We start from the raw sequence: 23,134 nt of genomic DNA on the forward strand, positions 1-23,134 counted from the left end.
TTAAACAGTTGAAATGCTTATTTTTTCTTTATACTTCATTTGATATTAAAATCAAAATACATCCAAGAAATATATAAAAACTGCCATCTGCAAAATGTATTTCACCACACACAGTTACTCCCACAGTGGCATTTCCTCATACGGAACTAAATTATACAAGTATGAAAGGAAAAATAAAGATAAAAAGCAAACCCCCTTTTATCCCATTTAAGACATTCTGCCACAGGGTCAACACCTAGAGCCTAAAATTATTCTGTGGCCAAATTTTGTCCTAGTACTCACTGAAGAGCTGCCATGTATATTGTAGTTGCTGTTAATGCTCTTAACATTATGTTAGTTGCTGTACACAAAAGAAACAAAATGACAAATCCCTACCTATAGGTTACCATTAATCTGAACACACAGAAAAGATAGGAATGTAAGAAATGGATAATTAATGGGTTTTTTAAAAAATGATTTTTAAAGTTTGCTAGAACTTCAATAGATGTTCTTCTCAACTGCAATATCTCTCCCGCTGCCCCACCTGCCCCTTGCCGGCAAAACATATTCCATTCCTTATTTGTCATCATACTGCACCCCAAACTATTATGTCCCCTGCATCTGGGACATCACAGTCACCCAAAACAGGACTCTGTTTCGGACAACTTACATGTCATTCCACTTGTAGGAAGACATTGCCCTCACCTCACATTCTACAGTTCCATCCTGAGAATGTGTCTGAATTTTCTCCTTGTAGCATTTCCTACTCCACAGCTGCATAGGAGCATTTGGCTGCAGAATCATTTAAGGGCTCTTAAATAATTGCAGGCAGTTTCCGGGTGGGGTGAAGTGAGGTCCTGCCAGCCTCCTTAAGCCTTAAGGGGTCAGCAAACTTTTTCAGCAGGGGGCCGGTCCACTGTCCCTCAGACCTTCTGGTGGGCTGGACTATATTTTGGAGATAAAAAAAATTGAACAAATTCCTATGCCCTACAAATAACCCAAAGATGCATTTTAAATAAAAGGACACATTCTACTCAGGTAAAAACATGCTGATTCCCAGACCGTCCACGGGCCAGATTTAGAAGGCGATTGGGCCGGATCCAGCCCCCAGGCCTTCGTATGCCTACCCATGCCATGAGGCAGCCTTTCTCAAGCTTGGGTCCCCAGATGTTTTTGGCCTACAACTCCCATCATCCCTGAGCACTGGTCCTGTGAGCTAGGGATCATGGGAGTTGTAGGCCAAAAACATCTGGGGACCCAAGGTTGAGAACCACTGCCTTAAGGCGACTCTACCCTTTCTTGAGACATCTTCTATATATTTCAGCTAAAAGGGCCTACAGGGAGGTGTCCATGGTGCTGATCTGTCTTAAGCTGTCTGACTTGACTGAAGTAAGTGCTTGTTACTGCTTCCTGTTCCTCTGCAAGGCTCAAACCCCAGCCGAACAGAATACAAGCCCTTTCCCCCAATTCTATCAGTAAAGACAACTTTCAGAATCAAATGCAGAGAGCAGGATCCATGTGCAGAAGTTGGCTTATATGAGGTGGGCACAGGCATGCTAGAGTAACTGCATTAATCAAGCAGCTAATGAATGCATAACCCCATGCAAGCCAGCATGAAGAGTTGCCCCCTTGACAGCACCCATCTGCATGTAATGTTACTAGAAATGTATCTTTCGCTGCTCCTGGAATTCACAAGGATCAGAGTAAAAGAATTCAAGTGGCTATGTTCATCTGGGGTAGACTTGGAAACAATCTCTGAAGCTTGTTTTAAAATTAGCTGAAAAATACACGGTGAAAGAGGATTCATGGCTTCTCCAGCACCTCCCCTCATCCCTCAAAGCAGTCTCTGTGCCCCCTAAGCAATCCCTGCTGCCAGAAGCTTGCGCAAGTCGTGCTGGCTGGTGGCTTTGCAGTGTCAGTCTCTCCCATCACTGCTGACCAAGGATTAAGCCCCATAGATTTGCTTGCTAAATGCAGCAACAATGCTGTTTGCCACATGGCTGGCTAGAGGCATCCTTAAGCAATGGAAGCCACAAAAAGCTGTGCCCCAGTTGGCTCTGGGTATGCCTTTTTGACCAACCCCAGCGAAACTGGGCAAAAGGACTGAGCGGTAGCTCCCAGGAGCAAACCTGAGGCTATTTTTTACACTGGAGAAAAATATGTACCTCTGGTGAGCCAAAAGAGGTCCACGCAGTAGCAGCTGTCTCCTACAGCTATACTAGCCTAGGCTTGCTGTACGTTAGGAAAATTCTGTCCTGGTTTTCGGGTGTAAAAATGGCGTCAGGAGGGAATTTTGCCAAAGTGGCAAAATGTCAGGGGAAACCCGGATGTATGGAAATCCAATGGGAAAAAGCAGTGGGGACAGCTCAAAAATCACTATTTTTGATGTAGGTTTCTCCTAATTTTGGTGGTTTCCTTAAAAAGGTTCAACAACTTTGCTTTCTGAAATATGGCAACCCTAAGACTTCTTAATCAAACCAGGGCAGGGTGAATTCTTACAGAGTGAATGCATGTAAAGACTCAGTACAGAGTGTGATATAGCTATTGGGGGGGGCACTGCCCCATTTGCCATCATTGCAAGCCCCACTTAACTAAAAATGCATGCATAAATACACGTACAGTGGTACATCGCAAGACGAATGCATCGCAAGACAAAAAACTCGCTAGACGAAAGGGTTTTTTGTTTTTTGAGCTGCTTCGCAAGACGATTTTCCCTATGGGCTTGCTTCGCAAGACGATTTTCCCTATGGGCTTGCTTCGCAAGACGGAAACGTCTTGCAAGTTTGTTTCCTTTTTCTTAACACCGTTAATACAGTTGCGACTTGACTTCAAGGAGCAACTCATAGAACGCGGTGTGGTAGCCTTTTTTGAGGTTTTTAAAGACTTTGGTGATTTTTGAAGCTTTTCCAAAACTTTCCCGACACCATGCTTCGCTAGACGAAAAAAATTGCAAGGCGACAAAACTCGCGGAACGAATTAATTTCGTCTTGCGAGGCACCACTGTATAAAATCTGCAGATACTGTCCGTTGTTCAGGTTTGTCCAAATCTCCCAAGGAACTCTCTGACTTATGATCAGATTTCCTATTATTATTATTATTATTATTATTATTATTATTATTATTATTAATTCAATTTATTCACCGCCCTATACCTGGAGGATGGGACACGGGTGGTGCTGTGGTCTAATCCACAGAGCCTAGGGCTTGCCAAACAGAAGGTTGGCGGTTTGAATCCCCACGACGGGGTGAGCTCCCATTGCTCGGTCCCTGCTCCTGCCAACCTAGCCGTTCGAAAGCATGTCAAAGTGCAAGTAGATAAATAGGTACCACTCTGGCGGGAAGGTAAACGGCATTTCCATGCGCTGCCCTGGTTTGTCAGAAGCAGCTTAGTCATGCTGGCCACATGACCTGGAAGCTGTCTGCAGACAAACGGCGGCTCCCTTGGCCTATAGAGCGAGATGAGTGCGCAACCCCAGAGTCATTTGCGACTGGACCTAATGGTCAGGGGTCCCTTTACCTTTATACCTGGAGGTCTCAACTACTCAAATGGGGCTGCCATCCAAACCACCTTTGTGCAAGCTGGAGTTGTTGGTTTGGACTGGGGATAGATGCCCCTCTGCCCAGCCATGGTGGCCTCTGCCCTTGGAGTGATGCCAGCATCAATCTGATGTGGAACTGTTCTGGTGTGCCGCTGGCAGGATCCTCATCAGAGGCACCCATAGAGAGCCCACAAATGGGGTGTTTCAGTGGAGGGGCTGAGATGACCCAGGATTGGCTGGATCCCAAGTTCAGCCCTACTGTTTGGGCCCAATTTGTATCTGATTGCTGCACCAACTCCAGTGATTTGCCTTGCTATGCCTTCAATCCTGTTTGAATGGCAAGACTGCAGATGCAACCCTGCTGTTCCCTGGCTGCGGTCTGGATTGCAGTGTAAGGCCCCTACCCTCACTTAATGCAAAAGAATGTGTATTTTGGCAACTACTACTATGAAGGATTCATTTCTACATGTGCTGTGAGACATATATTAGAATTAATTGAAAATAACCAGGTTTACAGGGTGTATGCTGCATGTGTCAAGTTATTAGCTGAGTGATATCGTTACCCTGTGCATTTCATCAGCATCATCTATTTGCATATACTAGATAGTAAAACTGAACACATTTCTTTTTTTTAATGCAGCAACCCAGAAATAAAGGTAGACCAATGCGAGCTAGGAATGCCTAGGGTTTCTTAAAATTAAAAATGATATTGTAAAGTGTTTATACCATACACATTTCAATGCCATTTAGAAGTGAGTGGGTAATTAGCCCGAGGAAAATTTAATTAAGATAGCAAATAATATGTTGTACCATAAGAAAAAAGAAGTGTTGTTATATCTGCAGTGGGAAAATGTAGTTTATGTACACTGAACATTCCCCTCTAGCTTGACAGGGTGAAAAATCGCCATCTCTTCAGAGACAGCTGGTAAAACATCAGGCTTCAAGACTAGTGTTAATCTACCTATCTTTTGCCTGATTTTTCTTTTTAAAAAACAGCCTCTAAGATGTAAAAGGAGCCCTTGTCTCTCCTTCTGGCTTCTACTTATTTTATCATCGCTGTCATTATCGTTTACAATATACCAGTATTATTTACAATTAGCTCAATGAACCTGGCACAAATCCTTCTTCCAGTAAGGATGGCAGTCTAAGTCTGGTAAGGAACAGGGAATAACATGGGTGTGCAGCCACTGAATAATAAAAGATGAAATGCTTTTTATCTGCCAGCTCTAGCAGTCCAAGACAAGGCTGGTGCATCTATCTTTACCTTTCCCCCTTACTTACAGAGACAAAATACACAGCGATTGAAGAAAGAAGGCCACCAGCATCACGGCAGATGATGGTGACTGACAGTTTCCTGCTAATCCAGGAGGAAACAGAAAGAGCAAGAAGATTAAAGGATTCCCAGAAACATAAGATAGCCAGCTCTACAAGAAAATAGCATTCACTTCCAATTACTGTACATTGTGCTGTTAGGTGAAAAGTTAAAAAAAACAAAATAAAAAGCAGCAGGGGAAAGGAATAAGAAAACTTCTTGAGGAAATTCTATACAACACTGCTCCAAAAACATACCAAAAGGACGAACATTATGTAGTCCCAGTGACTACCACTTTTGTTTGAAGCCCATAGATCGAAACAAAAATAAAATGTCTCAAAGGATAGCCCTCCTTCTGCCGTGAAAGAGCATGTATTTTTTAAATTCTATATCATTTGCATATAAAAATACACTACAAAAAATATAACCACCCTTTACTGTAAACAAATACATTTTATGAACGGAGAAGACACATGCAGTAGCAAAATGTATTTAAGGTAAATATGGCTGATGTATCTGATGAGGTATGTATAGCATGAACCATGCAATCCTATACTCACTTACTTGGGAGTAAGGCTCAGTAAACCCAGTGCAATATTTCTGAGCAAACATGCACAGGTTTGCACTGTTAAAAGCTAAAATTACCATTTTAACTAATAGGAAATACGAGTGAAAGCGTTTCTCTTTCCCCTAACTTTAGGAAGCTGGGCTGAGGTGAACGACAAGGTGGCACCCCTCCCCTCCTAGACAAAGGCTGACTGGACGGGTAGTTGGGTCTTTCTTCAGCACTGACAATGGGGCAATGTACTTGAGGGCAGTCGGCTCGCTTAGATGTCACAGGGTAGGGGCCAGATGGCACATACAGCTCAGTCTGCTTCCTGTCCCTCAACATCTGTTGCCTGAGGCAGCTACCTCATTCTACCTAATGGTAGAGCAGGCCCTGTGTGGCAGCATGCAGTGTCAAAGGGAAAGACAAACCTAAGTTGCACTGCTTAATTTACAGCACACACATTACACACAACCACAAATATAATTTTGTATTCAGTTAACAAAAAGGTTTTTGGCTTAATATTTCATGTTAAGGGTTTTCTACGTTCCTTCAAGCTCCAAATTGCTGGGAAACTGTAACTACTCAGAGTCATGCCCTCAACAGATGCATTATTCAGGCAATATTGATATAGGTTCCCCATTTGTGGAATGCCCTCTTTAGTGAGGTGCATCAGTCTCCATCATTATTAACTTTTAGCAACAATTTAAAAACATCACCCAGACACTTGGTGGCTGAAGAATACTGTTCCTGGCAACCCTGAAATCAGGAGATGAAATGATATTTTTAACTGTAACTACTTTTAGTATGTTTTTTTAAACTATGACTGCTTCTAGATTTTTTAACTGTAATTGTAATCAGAATGTTCTAACTGCTTTAGAATGTTTTTGTATTTAAATTGTGTTTGCCACCCTGGGTTCCTTCAGGATGAAGGTGGGATATAAATTCAATCCATCCATCCATCCATCCATCCATCCATCCATCCATCCATCCATCAATCGTATGGTTTCCTATCTACCATCTTGAAGCCAGAAGACTACCAGATGTAGAAGGGTCAACCCAAATTCCAGATTTGCCTGCACTGAAGTAGACACATGTAGTCTGCGAAACTGAAGCTACCATTCCATGCTACAAGTAGCCAAGTGGTAGCAAGCTAATATCAGCCATGTAAGAGTTAGAAAGGAACTGCTAGCCACTGCCCCTCCAAAAAACCTGGGGCAACTCATGCCCTGGTTATCTCCCACTTGAACTACTGTGAAGGTGTCTTGGAAACTACAATTAACCCAGAGTGCGGTTGCCAGACTGGTGACTGGAGAGGCCACCAGGACCATATAACACCGATCTTGAAAGACCTACATTGGCTCCCAGTACGTTTTTGAGAACAATTCAAAGTGTTGGTGCTGATCTTTAAAGCCCTAAACAGCTTTGGCTCGGTATACCTGAAGGAGCATCTCCACCCCTGTCTTTCAGCCTGGACACTGAGATCTACATAGCTCCAAGGACTTTCTGGCAGTTTCCTCACTGTAAGGCTACAGGGAACCAGGCAGGGGGCCTTCTCAACAGCGGTGCCTGCCCTGTGGAATGCCCTCCCATCAGATGTCAAGGAGATGTGTAACTATCTGACTTTTAGAAGACTTCTCAAGGCAACCCTGTATAAGGAAGTTTCTAATGTTTAATGCTTTATTATGTTTTTGTACAGTATATGCTGTAAGCTGCCCAGAGTGGCCGGGGCAACCCAGTCAGATGGGTGGATGATGATGATGATGATGATTAAAGCCTGAGTATATGCTCTGCTCCCAAGGCTAAGATTTCTTACATTTCCCTGATAACCAGTTTCAGCACCACCTATGACATCTGCCTAAGGCCCCAAGGTAAAAAAAAAAAAAGCCTAAGGAACAACGTGTCTGCTTTCAATATAATATTCTGTGCCTTCCATGAAGAAATCTTGCACGAGAATCAGCCATACATGTAGCTTCTCTTGAAGCTCAGTTTTTAAAGAGCAATGGCTCAGGCTTATTGAACTAGGTTATTTTAGAAAGATGTTTTATCAACCACCAACAACCTCAAGTATAAAATAATTTTTCCAACTAATGACCAGCAGGATGACAATGTTTTTTAGTTCTTATCAGAAGCCCGCAGTCCAGTTCTGTGAAGAAAAAAATCATCAGTGACAGTATGAGAAGATTAAACCTCTTCCAATAGTGAAAACTGGCAGAAAATAAATAAAGCTGATAAATGATGGCACTTGCGAGTGAAGGTGCTGCAGATTTTACAAGTATTTATGGTTTTGTTCATAATGAAGAGGAAAGATTGAGAAAGCCCATATTCAGGAAAACATATCTGAGTTCTGAATTTATATAGAGGTATTCTCCATACATATAAGTTTGCAGTAACTATATGAATATGAACAAAAGGAAATAAACCAAGGGCTTTGCACTCAATGATTGAGAGAAAGGTTTGGGAGAAAGATCTTTTTTCTCGTAGCAGAGTTAGCACAATGACAATAGCTCCAAGCACATTAAAACTTGGTTAGATTTTACATCTTCTCTAATCCACCTTTAAACAAACATTCCTCATGAAAATACTTAGGCTTGAATGAATAACAAGAATCTTAGCTTTGCAAATAAGTGAAACTCACAGAGTTTCCAGAAGTGACAACAAACATGCAATCTTGGGTTAGAAAAAAAATGCAGACTTTAAATCTCTTTTAGAGAGATTCATTTTCCCTTGCAGGGAGCCATGGCTGCATGGCTCCTTCTTTGCTTGCTCTCCCAGAAACAGAGTGGGAAGCCAGTGGGAGGAGGGAGCAGAGGTTCCTGAGAACAAGCTAAGCCCTACCCACAATGGTAACTTGAGCTCAGGGCTCAGGTTAACCCTTTCACACACACACACACTAGTGAGAGTCAATAACTGTATACAGTGGTACCTTGCTTCTCAAACTTAATCCATTCCGGGAGTCCGTTTGACTCCTGAAACCGTTCGAAAACCAAGGCACAGCTTCTGATTGAATGCAGGAGCTTCCTGCACTTAAGAAGAAGCCGCGTAGGATGTTCGGCTTCTGAAAAACGTTCGCAAACCGGAAAACTTACTTCCAGGTTTGTGGCGTTCGGGAGCTGATTTGTTCGGGAGCCAAGCCCTTCGAGTGCCAAGGTATCATTGTATTACAACACTTGAGGCTTCCTGAAAGTTTCTTGCGGGAAGACTACAGAGTTTTCCAGTTGCATGCGTTAGGCATAACTATGGATCACAAAGTATAGACAGACTTGATGTAAAACTTAGTCAAGGGCTTCAGAAAGCATATGTAGCTCTGTCCATAACCTTTCACATATTGCTGTGCTGTGTACATAGGGCTTTTAGTCCTGATCACATCACATACTGCTGCACCTCAGTCATAGTAATATGGGTTGGGAGAAAGGTCACACAGGGTAAACTGCCACAGCATAAGTGCCCAAGTTTGTGCAGAGTTAGGTCAGAGAGCTCCCCCAAACTTAGGCCTTGAAACTATAGACTATATAGCTTCCTTGCTCCCGAGATCGGGAACTTTCCTTTGGTTGGCCCTGTTGCACAGGAGGTTCTTTGTCTCACCTCAAGGAAGAGTGACATGGCTGGATGCGTAAACTGAATATTTTACTTAGGATCATCAGGCGTTACTGGTTACAAGAGAAGCAAGGAGGAAAGTGAATGAGAAATTGCAACTCACAACACAGGAAGGCTGCTGAGCCCGCCCACCCATTCTACTTCCAGATACATTAACCCCTTAAGTGTGTCTTTGTCTTCTCTGAGTACAGTGGTGTTAATTAAAGACTGCTGCTTACTCCAGCAGACCCTTGGGAACTAGCTCAGAACTGCAGGCCTCCTTGAGGCATTGACTTCTTTTGCAACTCCTAAGAGGAGTGCTGTGGCCTAGAATTTGGCTGAATGATAAATACACCATTTTCATATCTACTTAGTTCAATGGAAAGCTCTCCTCAGATTAAAATTAATATTTCAATATGCAAATTGCACTTTACAAAATTTCAGCTCAGCTCTAAACAACCAACAATCACTGAAGACAGCAGTTTCTTGCACAGCCTGCCTCTTGCTGAATACAGGGAACTGGATTGGTCACCTGTGCTGGAATCAGATGCTGGTTCCAGGGAAATTTTATTACGATTTGCCTCGCATCAGCTGGGAACAGGATTCTGCTTGTTATTGGAATGAAGAGAAACAACAATGGAGAAAATTCTTACTGATGTGTCACCTTTCACGACTGTTTAGCTTTAAAGTACAACTAAAGAATTTAGGGTCTGAACTCTTGCGTTTTTTGTTTGTTTGGGGAAAAATGTGTTCTCTATAAATTGAATGGATGTGTACTTTCTGAAAAGGTCACTAAACATCTTCTATAACAACAACAACAACAACAACAACAACAACAACAACAACAACAACAAATTTTATTTGTATCCCGCCCTCTCCAGCCGAAACCGGGCTCAGGGCGGCTAACAACAATAAAATAGTGCAACATTGTAAAAACATTTCATTATAAAAATTAATTAAAATCCAATTGATGGCAACCATTAAGCTTAATTTCTGTAAAGATTGCCAAAGGTGGGGGTCAGACTGTGCCTTGGCCAAAGGCCTGGTGGAACAGCTCTGTCTTGCAGGCCCTGCGGAAAGATGTCAAGTCCCGCAGGGCCCTAGTCTCTTGTGACAGAGCGCTCCACCAGATTGGAGCCACAGCCAAAAAAGCCCTGGCTCTCTGTGGCCTGGGACCTTCAGGATGTTTTTATTTGAAGACCGTAAGTATGGACTCGCTATTTAAACGGGGGGGGGGGGGAGGTGAATACGTCAAAGGGTTAGGCCATGGGTAGGCATACTAAGGCCTGGAGGTCGGATCTGGCCCCCTGCTGAAAAAGTTTGCTGACCCCTGGGTTAGGCTGTGAGCCATCCTTTCTTCTGTGATTGAACAATTACTCACAAACATAACCCCAGTGAAGTGAAAGAAGGTGGCGTGGTTTTTATTTTCTTGAGTTGATGAAAAGAAACCATTCTGGAAGTCGCCTAACAGTAACTTTACAGTGCAATGCTGTACATTTGTGCGGCTTGGCTTCTTTTGGGATATGCCTGGCCAATTCACTGCGGGTCTTTTAGTGGGCACAACATTTGCTTGTTTTAGATGCACCTTTCTTGCTGTGCCCCCCCCCAAAGTAGGCTTCAAACAGCTTAAAGATTAAAAGCGTGTGTTTTCTGTTTACTACTTGGTTTGTTGCCACTGAGGAAAAAGCTTCTGCAACTTTGTTTATTCGTATAACGAAGTATGATAAGGTCAAGTGCTTTTTAGCCATCTGTTCCCCACTCTGCTATGGATATCGCCCTTCGTGAAAAGCCGCCTCTCTCACAGCGCAGAGTGATTGCTTCGTGCAAAATACCAGTAGCCTAACTGTGCAGCCGCGCCTGCTGTGAACACAAACGTGTTCCCTTCACTGAACTAATTTGTATCTGCTGGGCCAGCTTAATGCAACGCTTCCTTATACCGTCCCCTTTGCCAAATGCGACAGCTGTTGCAAGGAGACCTGTGGTGCATGCGAGGCCCCTTCGTAGCCTCTCTCAGTTGTGTCTCCACCAAAACATCACAGGGTAGTACGCTTCTGTAAAGCACATGGATGTGAAGCATTACAAACGATGGCTTTCCACAACAATACTCAGTAAAAAGGGGACAACGTTAAGCTATGTTTTGCAAACATATTCTATCAACTTACTATGACAATCTAGTCCCTTCCATCCTTTGAGCAAGGCACACACTACCTATGCTAACAGAAAAATGCAAATTTTTCAGACAGATATAAAAATCAGTCACACAGAATAATAACATTATTCGGACATAGTTACAAGAGTTTAGACATTATCTTGTTTCTTCAACCTCTGTCAACTTGGTTTTCTGAAGCTTCGTGCATGCAATATTCTATGCACCTGCATTGATCTATTATTATTATTATTATTATTATTATTATTATTATTATTATTAAATTTGTCAGTCGCTTTATCTTGCCCAGGGCAACCCAAAGCAACTTACAACCAAAAAACAGGCCAAAAAACCCACAACTACCACATAGATACATTAAAACCAAGTGGAAAGAGAAATACAGTGGTGCCCCGCAAGACGAATGCCTCGCAAGATGAAAAACTCGCTAGACGAAAGAGTTTTCCGTTTTTTGAGTCGTTCCGCAAGACGAATTTCCCTATGGGCTTGCTTCGCAAGACGAAACGTCTTGCGAGTTCTTGCGAGTTTGTTTCCTTTTTCTTAAAGCCGCTAAGCCCCGTTAAGCCGCTAAGCCGTTAATAGCCGCTAAGCCGCTAATAGCCGTGCTTCGCAAGACGAAAAAACTGCAAGACGAAGAGACTCGCGGAACGGATTAATTTCGTCTTGCGAGGCACCACTGTACACTAAAAACATCCCATTCAAAATGTATTTTGAAAACTATGAGGAATCTTATTCTCTTCTATATCTATATTCAAATGGCACTATTTAGAATCTGAGAACGGGGGGGGGGGGCTACACAAAAGCTGGAGGCACTTTTTAGATGGCAAATCCCACTGAATTTAGCAGAACTAACTTCTGAAAAAATGTAAGATATGAAAGGCAAGCAGGCCATGTTCGATAGAATGTACTCCTCATCCTGAAAATAAAACAGAATCTCGCATACATAGGATACATTTAGAAACCTGTAATTTTATGTGATTATCTGCAAGAAATGCTGTTTGCAAAAATAGTATGCTAGAAATACTCTTATGCTGAAATACAAAATGCATATAGATAATTTACATGTAAAAGGGAAGGGGAACTGTTTTGTTATAGTCCTAGAACATTCTTTATGCTTTTTGGAATATACAACACTTACACTTTAGGACAAGAAAATGAGAGGAATCTTGCATTTTATTTATTGGATATATATTCCCTTTGACTCCCTGAAAAGGCTTAAATCATAATTATAAGCTCTTCTGTGGAAAATCTGATCAACATCTGCAAGATAAACAGCAATAAATCTGAAACAAGCATGAGAACTATGCATGTAAGCAGCTTCCACCAGTTTAATGAAAATTTTAACTCTCCACAATTGCCTCTCTCCTCCATTTCAGAAGTCATACTCTGATTATGACTTGGATAAGGTTCAAATTCACTAAGCACCTTTGGTAAAGGTAAAGGTAAAGGGACCCCTGACCATTAGGTCCAGTCACGGATGACTCTGGGGTTGCGGTGCTCATCTCGCTTTATTGGCCAAGGAAGCCAGTGTACAGCTTCCGGGTCATGTGGCCAGCATGACTAAGCCGCTTCTGGTGAACCAGAGCAGCACACAGAAATGTCGTTTGCCTTCCCACAGAGCAGTACCTATTTATCTACTTGCACTTTAATGTGCTTTTGAACTGCTAGGTTGGCAGGAGCAGGGACCAAGCAACAGGAGCTCACCCCGTCATGGGGATTCAAACCGCCGACCTTCTGATCAGCAAGCCCTAAGCTCTGCAGTTTAACCCACAGCACCACCCGCATCCAAAGTACCTTTGGTAGCAAGCTATTATTTGTCAGCCCCATCACAATATAGATAATTACCTCTGCTACAGATATGTATGTCAACCATTTTGAATACACAAAAAACAAACCACAGCTCTGAGATTTTCAGTATCACTGATTCCTATTCAAAGTGTGTGCACAAATGCATATGAACGTTATTATTATTATTATTAATAGTAGTAGTAGCCATTCTGGGTGCCTTACATAGTATCAAAAAATACCAAACAGTTGAAGCATCTGCTGCATTGTTAACAAACAATTGAAGTTTCTAGATCTGGGAGGTTTGACATCTTTTTCATTTAAAATTATCTTTATGAGTTATGTCATTATGTTTTATGAGTTATCTGCTGCTAGGAATGGGAGAAAAATGTACTATGTGGTTTGTTTTAAAGTACTATCGTACACATTTCTATTCAGAAGCAAGTACCATTAAATTTAACGAGACTTACTCCTAGGTCAAGTGAATATAGGATTGCAATCTGAGGCATTATGAAAGAGAAGAATGGAATTAAACACACAATTGTCATTTTAGAGATGGACTTGTGTTTAATGTAACATAAAGTTCTGGCCTCAACATTTGCTCAGATGTACTTTTTGGCAAAAGTGCAATCCGCAACTAGTGCAAGTTTTTGTGTGGCAACTGTTATATTAAAATTTAAATTATTTCTAGTAATAAAAACCTTGTTCTAATAACTTCAGAAGCAAATAAATGCTGGCAGAAAAAGAGAACTTATTTTGAAAGAAGAAGATCTTAGTAATTCTCTAGAGAAAGAAAGAAATACTGCATACTTTGTGCAGAAGCAAAGCATGGATTGCACTTTACTTCTGTGTTATACAGGTTACTCTCAAAGGGTTAGACAGCTTGATTATAAGAAAATAGTGTCATAATATAACCTTTGTATTAATGGCAGTAAAATATGGGAGATGCTTTTTAAACCTGTGTTTGGCTGATCTTTGGTGCCATAAAAGGAAGCTGCAGTTCATGCAACAATAACTTTTACCGATAGCAGCAGCCGGATATTACAGTCCTCAGATGTAAATTTTATGAAAAAGAACATTATTATGAACTTTGCAGACAGTTATTATGTCTCATTTCAGCTGTTTAGCACAGTTCCAAAGAGGTTTCAGCTAATGAATGCAAAATGAGATTTAAAGTTATTAGAAAGCTCTTAGTTTGAGTTTAGCATTGACAGGTTAGCAAATTACACACACACACACACACACACACACACACACACACACACCTTTGACAGGTTACATCTTATGGTCAACTGGTGATAAATGTAAAAAAAAATGTAAGATTGTTTCCCCTTACACCAAGCCAAAAACATTTGTTTACCATGCCATGACCCAACCATTCTAAGTAGTTTTGCTGTATTAAAAAGCTAGGGCTGAATTAGGTGTTGGGAGTGCAGCAAAGTAACTGAAATATTCATTTCTTTACATGCCAACCTCTGACTGACTCTCTCTGACCATATTCTCAGCATATCAATTTTCACTGTGTGAACTGACCACTTAATGAGTATTCAGGTTCTGTAACAACAGCAAACAGGCATAAACTTTGTACCTATTGCTTCTTAACAATGTTTAGCCTATTCATGCCTGAGGGGAGTGTGGCCCAATATCTTGGTAACACAGTACATATAAACTTTGCCCTAGTTGTATGGGATCTTCATTTCCTCAAGCCGCTCCTTTATAAATGAGTGAATATTTTTTTCTCATAGAAAACTCATGTTGCTAGTTGCTACGGTAAGATTTGAGAGCTTCCTGTATCTGTTCTGTTGTTTAAAAGTATCTCTCAAAAAAGCATGTCTTGAATAGAAAGGAATTTATTATTAAATAGCATTAGCAATAATAGTTCCCTTCTACAGCCTGCACCTACTAATAGTAGACACTCCTGAACCTTGTCGTCTAGTTCCTTCAAACCCAAAAGGGAGATGTACAGTCACAAGTAAATAGTTTTAAGCACAACACATTCCTAAACTAGCTAAGAGAGTGCTAGACTTATTAATTCCCCACCCTATACAGTCGTACCTTGGAAGTCGAATGGAATCCGTTCCGGAAGTCCGTTCAATTTCCAAAATGTTCAAAAAGCAAAGTGCGGTTTCTCCTGCAGCCAATCAGAAGCTGTGGAAGCCCCATCAGACGTTTGGCTTCCAAAAACAGTTCACAATCTGGAAGACTCACTTCCTGGTTTGCGGCGTTCAGGAGCCAAAACGTTCAAGAACTAAGCTGTTCAAAAACCAAGGTACGACTGTATTTCTTTTATATGTGGATTCAAGATTTTCTACTTTTAATAGTACATCAATAACAGCAAGACAATGTGCTCCCTACCCCGTAAGTAGTGGAAAGTTGCAGTAGCGATGCTACAGGGTTTAGACCCTTTGAATGAGAACTGGGGACTTACGGTGTCTTTGTGGTATTTGTTTTATTTTACAAATATATAAGCAGCCAGTGTTGGAAGCAAACATGCACTCCTAAACACAAACCCTGTACCCCCACTGAATTTCATACAACGCACTAAACACGCCAACACAAATCTCAAAACTCTGCCATTCTTTGTTGGATTCTCTCTCCCTTCAAACTGAAAAACCTGGCTCCAAACTGTTTCAGTGCCTGCACAACTCATCTCTGAAGGATGTAAGGGCCAGATCCTAGTCGATTCAGGGACGGGGGGTGGGCAGGAACAACCTATAATCAATTAGGATTACTCAACAAAATTCTCAGCCACCCGTTCACCATGCTTAAGATGACCAAACTCAGAACTGTACTGATGGTTCCAGTTCCACATATGGGCAAACCTTCAGCAATTTTTTTAAAAAAGAAATTGTAACAGAAGAATAAAAATGATATGCGGAAGGAACATATTAATAAATTGCATGAGAATTTTACAGCAGATAGGGATCAGCATAACTAACGGAGCTTGCGAGCTGGAACGATGCATTAATTCATTTTTATTTTTAAATGTCTCTATATAATGCTTCAGGAGGCATTAACTTAAGTTGCTCTTCTTTCAGGCTTTATTTAGGCCATGAAAACCACTCTGAAATTAATAAAACTAATAAACAAAAGCAAAACAAAACATTAAATGGATGAGAAGGTAACAGACCTTACTTGTGGTAGAGAATCTTTTTTTAAAAAAAATATTCTTACTCACTTGGAACACTACACAGACGATCAGTATTTCACCTCTATTAAATCATAGAACTGTAGACGTGGAAGGGGACCCTGAGGATCATCTAGTCCAAACCCCAGCAATGAAGGAATATGCAATTGTCCCATTTGGGGATCAAACCTGCAACCTTGGCATTATCACCACCACCCCCTAACCAATTGAGCTAGCCAAGCCATATATTGAGATATAAGGCATTCTATTCACAGACCTCCTCAAGCCTCTATTCTTGAATCTCAGTACAGTGGTACCTCGGGTTAAGAACTAAATTCGTTCTGGAGGTCCGTTCTTAACCTAAGGTACCACTTTAGCTAATGGGGCCTCCCGCTGAGCGATTTCTGTTCTCATACTGAAGCAAAGTTCTTAACCTGAGGTACTATTTCTGGGTTAGCAGACTCTGTAACCAGAAGCATCTGTAACCTGAAGCGTCTGTAACCTGAGGTACCACTGTAGAAGTACAAATCTGGATATACAGTGGTACCTTGGGTTACATACGCTTCAGGTTACATACACTTCAGGTTACAGACTCTGCTAACCCAGAAATAGTGCTTCAGGTTAAGAACTTTGCTTCAGGATGAGAACAGAAATCGTGCTCCGGCAGCGCGGCGGCAGCAGGAGGCCCCATTAGCTAAAGTGGTGCTTCAGGTTAAGATCAGTTTCAGGTTGAGAACGGACCTCCAGAACAAATTAAGTACTTAACCCCAGGTACCACTGTATGTCATTTTGCCTTTCTTTTTTCTGAGGCAGTGCCCTTTGTGAGGAATTCCCTGCTCCACTGTTCCTTTCTCCTCTATTTGTGTTCCGCTGGCATTTGAACACTATTTTTAAAGAAGGAGAAAAAGGCTTCGATTCTGCTGTTGATCAATTTAATTAATTTATCATTACCTCCAATTTCTGTGTTCTTTGTGTCCTGTGGGGTTTTTGTGTGTGCTGCTTTTAGCTTTTTTTTTTTTTGCAACTGCTTTAATGATAACAGTATTTTGGTTTTGACCTTTGTGGTTTTATACTTCATTTGCAACCCCGTCTTGGAGTCAGAAAGCAGGATACTTTTCAAAGGCAGGAGAAAAGCAGGGTGCAATATTTTTCTATAAACAAAATAACTAAATAAATTCATATTATGTTTAATATTAAAAGGCTTGTGGTTTGGGGAAGAACTGTAGCTTGGTGGTCCAGTAAATGCTTTTCATGAAGAAGGTTCCAAGTTCAGATCCTGACATCTTCAGATAAGGCTGGGAAGACTCCTGCCTAAAACTCTGTGGAATTGCCGTCAGTCAATATAAAGATACTATCAAGCTAGACAGATCGACGATCTGACTTGTATAAGGCAGTTTTCTATACTTCTGTGAGTTGCTGACCTGGCAGTTCTGAGTCTGATCTAAAACCTGTCAGAAAGGCTTACAGCATACTAAATGTGGAATTTCTATCAAGCACACAAGGGCTATTGTCAATGTAATCAAAGGTTACCTTTGCTGAAGATAACTTTTGATGAAGAGAGATTATACCAGGTGTTGCTGCAGAAGCCATCATTGTAAAAATTTCTCTTAGGTCACGGTATTGATCAAATGCATAGTTGAGTAAAAACAACATGAAACAGGACTAGTATTTCAGCTACTAAAAGGAGTCAAGGACCCTCCTACTACATTAACATGTAAATATGTAAAGCCGTTGGTCAGCAAAATCTCCAGTCAAGAGTTATTCAAGCATCTCTTCCAAGAATTTTACCCCAATGATTATTTTTTAAAAATTGTTTTCAACAACAACAGTAACAACTTTTAACAGTTCCATGCATAATGTGCATGGGGGGGAGCCACTTGGAGCAGCATTTTCCATATTAAATTAATAATAAAAGGTATATGCAAATGCTGTGTTGCAGGTGTCTGCAAGTCTGCAAAGGGAACTGACTCAGGCAGAAGCACACTTCATTTTTAAGTCTGAGTGTTAAACCTTACCTGTTTAGGTATGCGAAAAAGGGTATTCTTAAAGAATATATCTTTGGCCTGGCTCCATGTTCCATCAATGATAATGATCACATAGGGATCAGGTGAGCTCAAGTCGACCTCTTCCAAATTTGCTGCTCCAGCTCCAGGATATAATATTAAGGTATTTTTATTTCTGCACACAGATGCCAGCTCAGGGTACCTACAGAAATATTGAAAAAGTGACTTTAGTGTTTTCTTTCTTTCTTTCTGATGAGTACAAATATAGAACTTGCTCGTCTTTTTTGATCCTGCCTATCCCATTTCACCTCATGATAAACCTGGATTCTAAGTATCCACACATATGAAATCTGTTTAACATACTTAGCCCCACTGGTTTAGGAAACTCCAATTCTTCATTCATCGGAATGAAACTACTTATTTACAATCTTCCCCAAATAATTCCACCCAACACTCTCAAGGACTACTTAAATGCACGGGGAAAGAAACCTGTGTATTGCACTCCTATTAACTTTGTGAATGAGACTGCAGAAAGCTGTTAGCCTTAGGAGGCAGAACAATAGTGGGGAGCAAGGAGCAGTGTGATGGACCAGACTTCCCCAGGAGAGGGACGGGAAACATGCAAACCAGCTCTGCCAACCCCTCCTTTTTTGCTGACTTCCCCACTGTTAGCAAGCAGGTATCCAGAAGGTCAGTGGTTCGAATCCCCACGACGGGGTGAGCTCCCATTGCTCGGTCCCTGCTCCTGCCAACTTAGCAGTTCGAAAGTGCAAGTAGATAAACAGGTACCGCTCCAGTGGGAAGGTAAACGGCGTTTCCGTGCACTGCTCTGGTTCGCCAGAAGTGGCTTAGTCATGCTGGCCACATGACCCGGAAGCTGTACGCCGGCTCCCTCAGCCAATAAAGCGAGATGAGCGCTGCAACCGCAGAGTCAGTTACGACTGGACCTAATGGTCAGGGGTCCCTTTACCTTTTTATCTTCTTTCCTTGGCTGCCTTCATTAAACAGCTCTTTGATCTTTGGAAGTATTATTTTTAATGCCCCAGTCAACCCTCTCTATTGGCTAGATTTGGAAGGCAACTGGGTATGGGGTTGGGTTGTTTAAACTCAAAAAAGACAATTTTCAACTTATGGTTTTTACAGGGTAAAACATTCTGGAAAAAGATGTTCTTAAAGAAACACCTATTTTAAATAATAATTGAACAATTCCCCGTTAGAGCATAATAACAATACAAGGCAAACTGATCCTAAGCGCAGACAAGACTGTGTTTATCAATATCCATCTGTTTCAGAATTCAGGGACTGGTTCCATTTGCAATCTTCTCTTTAGGCTTTTCCTTTTACATTGCTCCAATTGTGCTAGCTTCCTGTGCCCCAACTCTTTCTCTCTACCCTATAGCATTTTTCTCCCTCTCTCTTTTTCTTCCCTATATATAAATTATTTCAACTCCCTCCCTAAATGTCTTAGCAGAGTGGGAAGTGGAACCTTGGTATAGTTTCTATTTCCCCAAACATCAAATTCTCGGGCTTAACTTTGAACCCTCCTGTATAATGTAGACCTTTTCGAAGAGAAGAGCCCTAAAAAAAAAAAGGAAAAAAAGAGGAAGCAGCCAACCATTTTATAAGAAAGAAGAAAACATAAAATGGTGGAACAATTTCATTCCTTCAGAGGCAGCAAAAACCATGTATGGACATTAGGGAGTGGTGGTTGCTATAAAATGATCCAATGGCTGCATTCAGCTCTTAGATTTAGGAACACTGAACAATGCATTAAACACATTTAATGCTGAATTGTTAATTCATATCTATGCCAGGATGTCTGCATTCTCATCAACACAGCCAAGATAGGGGAGGAGAAAGGCATGCCTCCCGCCTGCTCTAGCTAGTTTCTGTGACAACTTATAGTCCTAGCTAGTAGTGGACGGCATGGTTCAGCCACAGCACTCACCTGACCTTCTGACAGAGTCACTGTTGATTACTGAGAGGGAAAGGGGTGAGGAAATAGAGGGGTCAGTGAGATCAGCAGGATTGCTTTGCCAACCTCCCTGTTGCCAGGGGAGGAGGGAGGAGGTGGGGGGGCGTGGTCCGCCCCGGGTGTCACCACTGAGAGGGGTGACAAAATGCCAGGCGGCACTCACTGCGGGGCCTGCAATGGGAGAGACGCGGTGGTTTGGGCACACACAGGCTCCGTGCTGCCCAAACGGTCTGCCAGCTGCATCTCCCCCCCCCCCAGCTGAAGGATGGCTGAGTGGGAGGAGGCAGGCAGACTCCAGAGGCCCCGCGGTGCGCCCTGCCCCTATGGGTGGCTCACACCGCCCCAGGCGCCCGAGCGGCTTCCTCCGCCACTGCCTGTTCCTCCTAGTAATCAGCAGCAACACAGCTGTCGGAATAATAATAATAATAATAATAATAATAATAATAACAACAACAACAACAACAACAACAACAATAATAATAATAATAATAATAATAATATATTATTTATACCCCGCCCATCTGGCTGAGTCTCCCCAGCCACTCTGGGCGGCAAAGTAAGCACTGCCACCTCAATATGTCAGCTGCTACTTAGCTTACATTAAAATCGTAGGATTGCAGAGTTGTAAGGGACCACGAGGGTCATCTAGTCCAAACCCCTGCAATGCAGGAATCTTTATGCCCAGTATGGGGCTCAAACCCACGACCTGAGATTAAAAGAATCATGCTTTACCAACTAGGAAGAGATACTTAACAGACCCGGAGAAGGCTATCAACTTAGCAAAAGAAGCTGGTCTGATAATTTTAGAAGTCCTCCTTATTCACAAGCCAAAGGCTTGCAACTACAGAATCACTGAGCTGAGGGAGATCCTGAGAAGACATTCATCCCTGACCCAATCATACAGTAGTACAGTGGAACCTCGGGTTGCGAACGTGATCCGTGCGGGAGCCACGTTCGCAACCCGCAGCGCCACGTCTGTGCATGCGCAGGTCATGATTTGCCACTTCTGCACATGCCCAAAGCACAATTTAGCACTTTTGCGCATGCGCGAGCGCCGAAGCCCGGAAGTAACCCGTTCTGGTACTTCCAGGTTTGGCGGGGTGTGCAACCCGAAAACGTGTAACCTGAAGTGTCTGTAACCCGAGGTACCACTGTATTAACTATTAAAATAAAACTTCAATGGTCTGCGTTTAACATAGAGATTACTTAAATTAACAAAACAAAAAAAATCTGTCCTACTGTATCAACCTATGCAGGAGTGAATCCATAAAAGACTAGAACACCGTTTTGAAACAATGCATGAAACAAGGATATTGCAGTACCAAAGAGTGGCAGGTGTTTTAATAGTAAATCCCACTTCAATCGGAGTGGCTTCATCCTTTTTGAAGTTCCCAAGACTCAAGGAATCACAGGGAGGGGGATCCCCAAAATTCAACATTCCCCTGCCCCTCCAGATCAGAGCCAGATTTGTAAAGATCTTACATCTCGGGATGTAAAGGGAAAAATAAAAGTTGCATTCTATATGCACATGTGATTTTCTTACAAAGAAAGGACTTTCCTCTTGAGCCTTAGGTGCTTCAAAGAGGCTGAGAAAAGCCTGGCAGCTGCTTCAGTGTAAACTGAGGACAAACTGAAAGCGTTGATTGAGGCAGAGGTACTCCACTTCAAGCATTTTCCAGCCGCTAAGGACTGAGCATTACTAAAAATAAATGAAAGTGGGTTTTGCGCCTTTATCGTAATCCTCAACTGATATGAGAAGCCAGAAGGAAATGTCTCCACAGAAGTGGTGCATGTTTCACAGAACTGGTCTACATACACAGGCACGTGCTCCATTCTTTGGTCCTCTCAACCCCAAAATGAACATACTTTTCAGAGGCAACCTCGGCCTTCCAGATGTTTTGGGACTACAACTCCCATGATCCCTAGCTAACAGGGCCAGTGGTCAGGGATGATGGGAACTGTACTCCCAAAACATCTGGAGGGCCAAGGTTGCATATGCCTGAGTTAAAGATTTTTCATTTTTTTAAAAGGTTTTCCCCTGGCTGCTAAAAACACATCTCTATACCAGATGAGCCTCAGGGGGCAGAATTCATAAGTGGGAAGCAACAACTGATGAGGGCCTCTCCCTAACTGCTACCTACCCCATCTCAGACAGTATGGAAACCATGCAGAATGGTTTCCAAAGATCTTGGTGCAGAGCCAGGTTGATATGAGTATAAATGGCCCTTCATATATTTGCGGATGGTGTGTTGGGGCAAATTGATAAGAAACTAGACACCTTTGCTGATATATCAGCAGAAGAACTTCCATTTAAGAATGTATACAGATACTTGTAGGGCGGTACGGGAATCTTCAAAACCCGTCTTGAAAGAGAGATTAAAATTCTAAGTCCTTTTTGTTTTGGAAGCCATCTTTTTGTTATATAGAACTGCATTTTTCTTTGCCGCTTAGAATGCTGCTCCACTTTTAAGACAGGGCTGAGACGGCCATGCAATTTCATCTAAGAAAGGACAGGGATTTCATGCTATTCCTAGATATATTTTGCTTTCCTGAATCTAAAACTAAAATGTTGTCTGTTGTAATGCCAGTTGTGACTACAGACCAAGACTCCAGGTTACTTTTATCAGACTTATATTTCATAAAGAAAACCCCATATTATATTTGCCATTCTCTTCTATTTTTAGGCATCTCTTTTTTGCAAAAAGGAAACAAATATTGATAACATAGATAGGGATTACTCTCTGCACTCTGTCTCTAAAGTTATATTTTTCCTAGGATAGTTACCATACTTATTGTCTATGGCCAATGCACTCAGTAAAATACATCACATAATTAGTTGGCACCATCACCACAAAACTGCTCTTGAGAGCTACATTTATTTTATTTTATTCAGATTTCCTCTATAGACATGAGCATTCCAAAAAATGCTGCTTCCACCTTGAATTTGGAGAGGTAAACTCTTGCCCATTCTGCAAAGTCTCCGCAACTTTTCAATGTGTCCCCCTACTAAACTTGTTCATTTCCAATACATCCATGTTGTATTTCAGCTGTTCAGTGCTGCAAGTTTATAGAAAACTTTTCAGACTGATTTTTCAGGTTAATCTGGGACGAATTTGAAGATTTAGAT

At 41.8% G+C, this 23,134-nt stretch overlaps 1 protein-coding gene and 1 long non-coding RNA gene across 2 annotated transcripts in view; one reads left to right on the forward strand and one right to left on the reverse strand.

The window, feature by feature from the left end:
• Nucleotides 1–5,189, forward strand: part of LOC309514496 — a 40,722-nt gene extending 35,533 nt beyond the window's left edge. Inside the window, exon 2 of the long non-coding RNA XR_014211999.1 lies at nt 4,802–5,189. This is a non-coding gene — a long non-coding RNA (uncharacterized lncRNA). The remainder of the gene's footprint in view (nt 1–4,801) is intronic.
• The window catches only part of DTWD2 (DTW domain containing 2), a 97,493-nt gene that overhangs the window by 29,195 nt on the left and 45,164 nt on the right, over nt 1–23,134 (reverse strand). The window contains exon 4 of the mRNA XM_082191634.1: nt 18,045–18,234. Coding sequence (XP_082047760.1) covers nt 18,045–18,234 — 190 coding nt within the window. The remainder of the gene's footprint in view (nt 1–18,044; nt 18,235–23,134) is intronic.

This window comes from Podarcis vaucheri (assembly GCF_965113315.1).
Source record: "Podarcis vaucheri genome assembly, chromosome: 11".
Lineage (NCBI taxonomy): Eukaryota > Metazoa > Chordata > Lepidosauria > Squamata > Lacertidae > Podarcis > Podarcis vaucheri.